The sequence below is a fragment of the Bombina bombina genome, chromosome 7 (genome assembly GCF_027579735.1).
Source record: "Bombina bombina isolate aBomBom1 chromosome 7, aBomBom1.pri, whole genome shotgun sequence".
Lineage (NCBI taxonomy): Eukaryota > Metazoa > Chordata > Amphibia > Anura > Bombinatoridae > Bombina > Bombina bombina.
The window spans coordinates 291,646,033-291,658,207 of record NC_069505.1 but is presented as its reverse complement, the minus strand read 5'-3'; the positions used below and the strand labels follow the sequence as shown (position 1 = coordinate 291,658,207).

Below are 12,175 nucleotides of genomic sequence, written 5' to 3'. Positions count from 1 at the left end.
TGATGTATAGACCCGTCACATGTTGTATAGGTGCAGCGTCACACACACCAACCGGTCATACAAAACACTAATGATGTATAGACCCGTCACATGTTGTATAGGTGCAGCGTCACAAACACCAACCCGTCATACAAAGCACTAATGATGTATAGACCCGTCACATGTTGTATAGGTGCAGTGTCACACACATCAACCGGTCATACAAAGCACTAATGATGTATAGACCCGTCACATGTTGTATAGGTGCAGTGTCACACATATCAACCGGTCATACAAAGCACTAATGATGTATAGAACCGTCACATGTTGTATAGGTGCAGCGTCACAAACACCAACCCGTCATACAAAGCACTAATGGTGTATAGACCCGTCACATGTTGTATAGGTGCAGCGTCACACACACCAACCGGTCATACAAAGCACTAATGATGTGTAGAGCCGTCTCATGTTGTATAGGTGCAGCATCACACACACCAACCGGTTATACAAAGCACTAATGATGTATAGAACCGTCACATGTTGTATAGGTGCAGCGTCACACACATCAACCGGTCATACAAAGCACTAATGATGTGTAGACCCGACACATGTTGTATAGGTGCAGCGTCACACACACCAACCGGTTATACAAAGCACTAATGATGTATAGAACCGTCACATGTTGTATAGGTGCAGCGTCACACACACCAACTGGTTATACAAAGCACTAATGATGTATAGAACCGTCAAATGTTGTATAGGTGCAGCATCACACACACCAACCGGTCATACAAAGCACTAATGATGTATAGACCCGTCACATGTTGTATAGGTGCAGCGTCACACACACCAACCGCTCATACAAAGCACTAATGATGTATAGAACCGTCACATGTTGTATAGGTGCAGCGTCACACACACACCAACCGGTTATACAAAGCACTAATGATGTATAGAACCGTCACATGTCGTATAGGTGCAGCGTCACACACACCAACCGGTCATACAAAGTACTAATGATGTATAGAACCGTCACATGTTGTATAGGTGCAGCGTCACACACACCAACCGGTTATACAAAGCACTAATGATGTATAGAACTGTCAAATGTTGTATAGGTGCAGCGTCACACACACCAACCGGTCATACAAAGCACTAATGATGTATAGAACCGTCACATGTTGTATAGGTGCAGCATCACACACACCAACCGGTTATACAAAGCACTAATGATGTATAAACCCGTCACATGTTGTATAGGTGCAGTGTCACACACACCAACCGGTTATACAAAGCACTAATGATGTATAAACCCGTCACATGTTGTATAGGTGCAGCGTCACAAACACCAACCGGTCATACAAAGCACTAATGATGTATAAACCCGTCACATGTTGTATAGGTGCAGTGTCACACACACCAACCGGTCATACAAAGCACTAATGATGTATAGACCCATCACATGTTGTATAAGTGCAGCGTCACAAACACCAACCAGTTATACAAAGCACTAATGATGTATAGACTCGTCACATGTTGTATAGGTGCAGCATCACACACACCAACCGGTTATACAAAGCACTAATGATGTATAGACTCGTCACATGTTGTATAGGTGCAGCGTCACACACACCAACCGGTCATACAAAGCACTAATGATGTATAGAACCGTCAAATGTTGTATAGGTGCAGCGTCACACACACCAACCGGTCATACAAAGCACTAATGAAGTGTAGAGCCGTCACATGTTGTATAAGTGCAGCGTCACAAACACCAACCAGTTATACAAAGCACTAGTGATGTATAGAACCATCACATGTTGTATAGGTGCAGTGTCACACACATCAACCGGTCATACAAAGCACTAATGTTGTATAGAGCCGTCACATGTTGTATAGGTGCAGCATCACACACACCAACCGGTTATACAAAGCACTAATGATGTATAGACCCGTCACATGTTGCAAAGGTGCAGCGTCACACACACCAACCGGTCATACAAAGCACTAATGATGTGTAGGGCCGTCTCATGTTGTATAGGTGCAGCATCACACACACCAACCGGTCATACAAAGCACTAATGATGTGTAGGGCCGTCTCATGTTGTATAGGTGCAGCATCACACACATCAACCGGTCATACAAAGCACTAATGATGTATAAACCTGTCTCATGTTGTATAGGTGCAGTGTCACACACACCAACCGGTTATACAAAGCACTAATGATGTATAGAGCCGTCTCATGTTGTATAGGTGCAGCATCACACACACCAACCGGTTATACAAAGCACTAATGATGTATAGAACCGTCAAATGTTGTATAGGTGCAGCGTCACACACACCAACCGGTCATACAAAGCACTAATGATGTATAGAACCGTCAAATGTTGTATAGGTTCAGCGTCACACACACCAACCGGTCATACAAAGCACTAATGATGTATAAACCCGTCTCATGTTGTATAGGTGCAGTGTCACACACACCAACCGGTTATACAAAGCACTAATGATGTATAGAGCCGTCTCATGTTGTATAGGTGCAGCATCACACACACCAACCGGTTATACAAAGCACTAATGATGTATAGAACCGTCAAATGTTGTATAGGTGCAGCGTCACACACACCAACCGGTCATACAAAGCACTAATGATGTATAGAACCGTCAAATGTTGTATAGGTGCAGCGTCACACACACCAACCGGTCATACAAAGCACTAATGATGTATAGAACCGTCAAATGTTGTATAGGTGCAGCGTCACACACACCAACCGGTCATACAAAGCACTAATGATGTATAGAACCGTCAAATGTTGTATAGGTGCAGCGTCACACACACCAACCGGTCATACAAAGCACTAATGAAGTGTAGAGCCGTCTCATGTTGTATAGGTGCAGCGTCACACACATCAACCGGTCATACAAAGCACTAATGATGTATAGACCCATCACATGTTGTATAGGTGCAGCGTCACACACACCAACCAGTTATACAAAGCACTAATGATGTATAGAGCCATCACATGTTGTATAGGTGCAGCGTCACAAACACCAACCCGTCATACAAAGCACTAATGATGTATAGACCCATCACATGTTGTATAGGTGCAGCGTCACACACACCAACCAGTTATACAAAGCACTAATGATGTATAGAGCCGTCACATGTTGTATAAGTGCAGCGTCACAAACACCAACCAGTTATACAAAGCACTAGTGATGTATAGAACCATCACATGTTGTATAGGTGCAGTGTCACACACATCAACCGGTCATACAAAGCACTAATGATGTATAGAACCGTCACATGTTGTATAGGTGCAGCATCACACACACCAACCGGTTATACAAAGCACTAATGATGTATAGACCCGTCACATGTTGCAAAGGTGCAGCGTCACACACACCAACCGGTCATACAAAGCACTAATGATGTGTAGGGCCGTCTCATGTTGTATAGGTGCAGCATCACACACATCAACCGGTCATACAAAGCACTAATGATGTATAAACCCGTCTCATGTTGTATAGGTGCAGTGTCACACACACCAACCGGTCATACAAAGCACTAATGAGGTATAGACTCGTCACATGTTGTATAGGTGCAGCGTCAAACACACCAACCAGTTATACAAAGCACTAATGATGTATAGACCCGACACATGTTGTATAGGTGCAGCATCACACACACCAACCGCTCATACAAAGCACTAATGATGTATAGAGCCGTCACATGTTGTATAGGTGCAGCATCACACAAACCAACCGGTTATACAAAGCACTAATGATTTATAGAACTGTCACATGTTGTATAGGTGCAGCGTCACACACACCAACCGGTCATACAAAGCACTAATGATGTATAGACCCATCACATGTTGTATAGGTGCAGTGTCACACACACCAACCGGTTATACAAAGCACTAATGATGTATAGAACCGTCACATGTCGTATAGGTGCAGCATCACACACACCAACCGGTTATACAAAGCACTAATGATGTATAGACCCGTCACATGTTGTATAGGTGCAGCGTCACACACACCAACCGCTCATACAAAGCACTAATGATGTATAGACCCGCCACATGTTGTATAGGTGCAGCGTCACACACACCAACCGGTTATACAAAGCACTAATGATGTATAGACCCGACACATGTTGTATAGGTGCAGCATCACACACACCAACCGGTTATACAAAGCACTAATGATGTATAAACCCGTCTCACGTTGTATAGGTACAGCATCACACACACCAACCGGTTATACAAAGCACTAATGATGTATAAACCCGTCTCATGTTGTATAGGTGCAGCATCACACACACCAACCGGTTATACAAAGCACTAATGATGTATAGAACCGTCACATGTTGTATAGGTGCAGCGTCACACACACCAACCGGTTATACAAAGCACTAATGATGTATAGAACCGTCACATGTTGTATAGGTGCAGCGTCACACACACCAACCGGTTATACAAAGCACTAATGATGTATAAACCCGTCTCATGTTGTATAGGTGCAGCATCACACACACCAACCGGTTATACAAAGCACTAATGATGTATAGAACCGTCACATGTTGTATAGGTGCAGCGTCACACACACCAACCGGTTATACAAAGCACTAATGATGTATAGAACCGTCACATGTTGTATAGGTGCAGCGTCACACACACCAACCGGTTATACAAAGCACTAATGATGTATAGAACCGTCACATGTTGTATAGGTGCAGCGTCACACACATCAACAGCTCATACAAAGCACTAATTATGTATAGAACCATCTCATGTTAAAAACTAGGGGAGAGTCTTGTGGAGTGAGGTAGAGAGTTTTATAAGAATGGGAGCCAGTCTGGAGAAATCTGATAAACGGGAATGTGAGGAGGTAACAAGAGAGGAGAAGAGTAGGAGATCATGAGCGGAGCGAAGGGGATGGGAGGAAGAGTATCTGGAGACAAGGTCTGAGATGTAGGGGGGAGCAATGCAATTGAGGGCTTTGTGTGTCAGAGTGAGAATTTTGTGTTTAATCCTGAAGGCAAGGGGAAGCCAGTGAAGGGATTGGCAGAGAGTTGCGGCAGATGAAGAGCTACGTGTAAGGAAGATGAGCCTGGCAGAGGCATTTATTATGGATTGTAAAGGAGCTAGGCGGCAGCTAGGGAGACCAGAGAGGATGGAGTTGCAGTAGTCGAGGCGGGAAAGGATGAGAGAGTGGATTAAAATCTTAGTTGTGTCTTGTGTAAGGAAATGTCTAATTTTAGCAATGTTTTTAAGGTGGAAGTGGCAGGCTTTAGCCAAGAACTGAATGTGAGGAGTGAAAGACAGGTCTGAGTCAAGTGTGACCCCAAGACATCGGACATGTGAGGTTGGGGTAATGATGGAGTTATCAACAGTTATAGAGACATGGGGGGTGGAGATTTTGGAAGAAGGGTGGGAAATAAGGAGCTCAGTTTTGGACAGATTTAGCTTGAGGTAGTGAGAGGACATCCAAGATGAGATATGAGACATTTAGTGACACGGGTTAGCAAGGAAGGAGATAGTTCTGGTGCAGAGTGGTAGATTTGGGTATCGTCAGCATACAAATCATAATGAAACCCATGGGACTTTATTAAGGAACCTAATGAGGACATGTAGATTGAGAAGAGGAGGGGACCGAGGACAGAGCCTTGCGGTACCCCAACAGAAAGAGGTAACGGGGCAGAGGATGCCCCAGAGAAGGCTACACTAAAGGTACGGTTAGGCAAATAGGAAGAGAACCAAGAGAGAGCTGTGTCGCAGATGCCAAAGGATTGGAGGGTTTGGAGCAAAAGAGGGTAGTCGACAGTGTCAAAGGCTGCAGACAGATCAAGGAGGATAAGTAGAGAGAAGTGGCCTTTGGATTTTGCTGTAAGTAGGTCGTTGGTAACCTTAACAATTGCTGTCTCTGCTGAGTGAAGGGGGCAAAATCCAGATTGCAGTGGATCAAGAAGTAAGTTTAATGTAAGAAAATGGGATAGGCGTGCATGTACTAGTTTTTCAAGAAGCTTTGAGGCAAGAGGGAGTAGGGAAATAGGGCGGTAGTTGGATGGGGAGGTTGGATCGAGAGAAGGTTTTTTGAGGATATGTGTGACTAATGCATATTTAAGAGATGTGGGAACTATACCAGTGCTGAGGGAGAGGTTGGAGATGTGTGAGTATAAGGGTAAAGGTAGAAGAGAGGGAGGGTAGTAGTTGTGAGGGGATGGGGGTCGAGGGCACAGGTAGTGAGGTGAGAGGATAGTATAAAGGCAGAACATTTTTCCTCTGTAACGGGCAATTGTATAGGTGTAGGTATACAATTGTAATGTATAGGTGCATTCAAAAAAAGAACTATGATTCAGAAGAGTTGTCAGCTTAAAAACAGTCTTTATTTGCTTCATTAAAACAGGTACAATGGTGTGTCAGAACAGCCCATTCAGCTGCAAATGAGGCTTACACGTTTCAGCATTGGTGCCGTTCTCATAGCCCTCTAATGTTTCCTACAGCTTTTGAGCTTAAAAAGGAAGTAAAAGCATTCTATTCCCTAATGGACAGGTGTATACTAATCATCATAGAAGCAATCTACTGTCTATAATACATATTTTAATACACTATGATGATTACTGCACACCGGAGCCTGTTACAAAATTACTTTATTTATATGTAAAGAAAATTAAATACACCAAATACTCATTAAGTAAAAATCAAATATAATAACAGATAAATTGGAAACAGTAGAACAGTTATATATACGTTAATCTATATGGGTCTATTTACATATTCATACATATTTTGAACTTATTTCTTGTCATTATATCCTTTGTTGTAATAAGGCTATTTTTTATTGGTAACATATACTTTATACAAAAGCCTTTATCAAAAACAATGAAAATAATAAGAGTGTACAACCTTTTCATTAAAGATATACTAACTCCCTTCTTCATATACCTAATAGAGTACAATCATGAACCACACAGCTAGTTTGTAGCAATATATATATTCTTTCTTAACACTCCTATTTCTCTTTATGTGTTGAAAATATCACTGTGCCAAAATAATGATGTATTTAGCATTGTTTCCCATTGCTTAAAGGGACCATGATATTATATGGGAAAACATTAATACATACTCAAACATAGACATATATATATGCGCCCCTATACGCCTCAGCTCGCCTGTGGTGGGGCGAAATTACCCGCATGTAATCACCATTGCACACGCGCGAAATTTTGAGCTTGCTTGCTATCCCGCACCTTGCCCGCGCACAGCCAATCACGCACGGGCAGGAGCTGTCCTATCTCCTCGGTCGGACTTGACCACGGAGAGTGAATTTCGCCACCTTAGAGGTGGCGAAGAGGTTAAGGAAGCGGCGGTCTGGTGACCGCTGCTTGTAAAATTACGGTGAGCAAGTTCTTGTTAGAACTTGCAGCCGTAGGGCTTTGGTAAATCGAGCCCTAAGTCCTTTCGGGAATCTCATCTGTAGATGAAAAATCCAAAACACCTCTCTTTTGGCTAGTGCTTGATCTCTGTCCCCCCCCCCCCCCCTCTCTTCCCAGCATTTACCACCTCAATAATGGTCCATTTAAAGATTGTGTTCTCCTTATTATGGAACCTTTTGAAATGCTGGACGAGAGGGGTGGTCAGGGTACCAGCCTTAATATTTGAGAGGTGTTCTCTGATACGCAAACGTAACTCCCTGGTTGTCATACCTACGTACTGGAGATGACAAAGACTGCAACCCAGTAGGTATACAACATAGGTATTCCTACAGTTTAAACACCTACTATGTTTATACACTTTCTGTGTGACTTCGCTCTTAAAAACTTCCCCTGCAGCTAGGTATTCACAGGCTTTACAGGTAGAATTACTGCACTTGTAAACTCCTTTGAATAAAGCCATGAGCTGTAATCATCTATTGTAGTGACCTTTAATTGTGTTGGAGCCAAAATGTTTCCCATTGTCACACACACCAGCAAGTCATACAAAGTACTAATAATGTATAGAACCGACACATGTATAAGTGCAGCGTCACACACACCAACCGGTTATGCACTAATGGCGCATAGGATTGTAACACTAGTTGTACAGGAACAAACTCACGTACCAGATTCTACATATCACAAACGGAGCATGAAATAGGCACAATACTTGCACAACGGCAGAATCACGTACATGTGAAGAGTAAAAGAGAGCATGGTTAATTCTTCAGCTGATGTCAGCTGGCTGGCCATTAGGTTTAATAGACAGCGCTGTGCACACACTGCCCCCTGCAAGATACCATCATAAAGTGGAGAGCAGGAGGGTATATGGCCAGTATAGAAGAAAGAAGTTCATGAAATGTGTTGTGAGGTGACATTAGATGCAACACCTTAGTTTCTGATTGCTTTAGGTCTCTGCTTCATTTTCCTTAGTGATTCCTAACAGATCTTACCAGTTGTTTCTTTAGTAATTACAAACCTGAGACACTTGAAGACAGGTTTGTATTTAAAGGGACAGTCAAGTATAAATTAAACTTTCATTATTCAGATAGGACTTTTAATTTTAATTGACTTTCCAATTTACTTTTATCATCAAATTTGCTTTTTTCTCTTGGTATTCTTAGTTTAAACTAAACATAGGTAGGCTCATATGCTAATTTCTAAACCTTTGAGGGCTGCCTCTTATCACATGCTTTTTAAATCTCTTTTCAACACAAAGAGACAGAAAGTACACGTGGGCTATATAGATAACACTGTGTTCAGGCACAGGGGGTTATTTAAGATTTAGCACAAAACAATGCTAAATTTAAGACAATAGATAATAAACAGTCACAGTCATGTGATCAGGGGGCTGGAAGAAGGTTCCTAGATACAAGGTAATCACAAAGGTAAAAAGTACATTAATATAACTGTGTTGGTTATGCAAAACTGGGGAATAAGTAATAAAGGGATTATCTATCTTTTAAAACAATAACAATTCTATGGTTGACTTTCCCTTTAATTAATAGGGGATTTTATGTTGGTCCTGTGAAATGCATTGCATACTGTAGCTAACATTTCTGCAGGATAAACAATGGATCTATACTTCTGCAATAACTCGTACAGAGAAGCGCAGTGTTTGGGGAAATGTAACTGATCTTTATAACTGTAACTGATCTTTATAAAAGCTGAGGTTTGTCAGATGGCTCAGACTTTATGTCAGGTCTTCCTTATCTCAAGTTGTTTTTGTGTCACGCTAACCTGGTAATAACCTTTCTCTCTGTTCAGATTACAGGGTCCCGTTTGCACTGGGGTCAGGATGAAGGGTGAGGACACACGGCACAGGAAAAAAGAAGGTCGTGCCAAGAATGGGGAAAGAGTAAAGCAAAAATCAAAGAGCAAAAGCAAACACAATGAGAGCAAAGCCAGCTCCCGGGACATGGCAGAGGAAGAGGTGCCACTTATCCTGGAAAAGCGGCCGCCTGAGAAAAAGGTTCCAATGCCCAAGCCGGGGGATGAATCGGCCATCTCCATTGCTGCACAAGTTCTGTTCCCCTACTTGCTGGCAGGGCTTGGTATGGTGCTAGCGGGCATGGTACTGGATATTGTGCAGGTAAGGCCATGATATGCAGAAAGGGGAGTAGAGCGATCATATCATTTTTCATAGTACAGGCCAGTAATGACTTCTTCACCTGGTTAAAGGGACACTAAACACAATTTTTTTCTTTCATGATTCACATAGAGCATGCAATTTTAAGCAACTATCTAATGTATTCCTATTATCATTTTTTCTTCGTTCCCTTGCTATCTTTATTTAAAAAGCAGGAATGTGATGCACAGGAGCCGGCCCATTTTTGGTTGAGAACCTGGGTTATGCTTGCTTATTGGTGGGTAAATTTAAGCCTCCAATGGTGCTGAACCTAAAAATATAGCAAGAGAACGACGAAAAATTGATAATAGGAGTAAATGAGAAAGTTGCTTAAAATGTCATGCTCTATCTGAATCTTGAAAGAAAACATGTGGATTCAGTGTCCCTTTAAACATTGTCCCTGAGAGCTGAGCGACTGCTGGAACCAAGAGAAGAACAGGTAGAGGAATGAGAGACCGATAGAAAGGAGGGAAAAGTCAAAAGACTGAGACATGAGGGAAAAAGTAGTGGGTTGTGGTGAAAAGGGGACAAAATCAACACTGAAAATAAATTGCAAAATACTTTCATTACATATAACTTAACATTTTCTATAAAAATCCCAATATGTTTCCTGTGCCTTTTAACCCGGATGATTTTCGGTGCAAGTATTTGATGTTTGGTGTTTTTTTCTGTTAACTGGGAGTTGGGACCGGGGTAGCAGTTTGTTGTCAATATAGGTCAAGTAACCTCTCTATCAAATCAGAATGTTGTGTAATTTTTAAATGCATCTAATATTATAGCAGTAAAGTACCTAGCACATGTGTATTGTGTATACAGAGGTAAAGTACCTAGCACATGTGTATTGTGTGTGCAGCGGTAACGTACATAGTACATGTGTATTGTGTATATAGAGGTAAAGTAGCTAGCACATGTGTATTGTGTGTGCAGCGGTAAAGTACCTAGTACATGTGTATTGTGTATACAGCGGTAAAGTACCTAGTACATATGTATTGTGTGTGCAGCGGTAAAGTACCTAGCACATGTGTATTGTGTATACAGAGGTAAAGTACCTAGCACATGTGTATTGTGTGTGCAGCGGTAACGTACATAGTACATGTGTATTGTGTATATAGAGGTAAAGTAGCTAGCACATGTGTATTGTGTGTGCAGCGGTAAAGTACCTAGTACATATGTATTGTGTGTGCAGCGGTAAAATACCTAGTACATGTGTATTGTGTATACAGCGGTAAAGTACCTAGTACATGTGTATTGTGTATACAGCGGTAAAGTACCTAGTACATATGTATTGTGTGTGCAGCGGTAAAGTACCTAGTACATGTGTATTGTGTATACAGCGGTAAAGTACCTAGTACATATGTATTGTGTGTGCAGCGGTAAAGTACCTAGTTCATGTGTATTGTGTATACAGCGGTAAAGTACCTAGTACATATGTATTGTGTATACAGCGGTAAAGTATCTAGTACATGTGTATTGTGTGTGCAGTGGTAAAGTACCTAGTACATGTGTATTGTGTATACAGCGGTAAAGTACCTAGTACATATGTATTGTGTATACAGCGGTAAAGTACCTAGTACATATGTATTGTTTATACAGGGGTAAAGTACCTAGTACATATGTATTGTGTATACAGCGGTAAAGTACCTAGTACATATGTATTGTGTGTGCAGTGGTAAAGTACCTAATACATGTGTATTGTGTGTGCAGCGGTAAAGTATCTAGTACATATGTATTGTGTATACAGCGGTAAAGTACCTAGTACATATGTATTGTGTGTGCAGCGGTAAAGTACCTAGTACATATGTATTGTGTATGCAGCGGTAAAGTACCTAGTACATATGTATTGTGTATGCAGCGGTAAAGTACCTAGTACATATGTATTATGTATGCAGCGGTAAAGTACCTAGTACATATGTATTGTGTATGCAGCGGTAAAGTACCTAGTACATATGTATTGTGTGTGTGCAGCGGTAAAGTACCTAGTACATATGTATTGTGTATACAGCGGTAAAGTACCTAGTACATATGTATTGTGTATACAGCGGTAAAGTACCTAGTACATATGTATTGTGTGTGCAGTGGTAAAGTACCTGACAAGCCCGTGGCAACCAAACAATTAGTCTAAGTGTGCTGTCTGTGTGTTATGCTGAGCACAGGTGATGCTGCCCTCAGACGCTAGATAATGGCACAGAGCTATTCAGTGTTTTGTCAGAGATAACAGATAGGATAAAGTCTGCTCTTTAAAGGTACATGAAACCCAATTTTTTCATTTCATGATTCAGATTGAGCTTCTAATTTTAAACAACTTTCCAATTTACCTCTATTATCTAATTTGTTTTGTTCTCTTTATATCCTTTGATGAAAATGATATCTAGGTAGACTCAGGAGCTTCTGATTGGTGGCTGCACATATATGCTTCATGTTATTGGCTCACCCAGTGCATTAACTGGCTCCCATTAGTACATTGCTGCTTCTTCAAAAAAGAGTACCAAGAGAATGAAACAAATTAGACAATGGAAGTAAATTAGAAAGTTGTTTAAAATCACAAGCCCTATCTGAGTAATAAAAGAAAAATGATGGGTTTAAT

General features: G+C 41.5%; 1 protein-coding gene across 2 annotated transcripts in view; it reads left to right on the top strand.

Moving 5' to 3' along the window:
- Positions 1-12,175, top strand: part of LOC128666325 (solute carrier family 41 member 1) — a 161,449-nt gene that overhangs the window by 31,809 nt on the left and 117,465 nt on the right. For both annotated transcript variants that reach the window (XM_053720843.1, XM_053720844.1), the window contains exon 2: positions 9,231-9,555. In XM_053720843.1, the coding sequence (XP_053576818.1) occupies positions 9,262-9,555 (294 nt within the window). In that variant the 5' untranslated portion in view covers positions 9,231-9,261. The remainder of the gene's footprint in view (positions 1-9,230; positions 9,556-12,175) is intronic.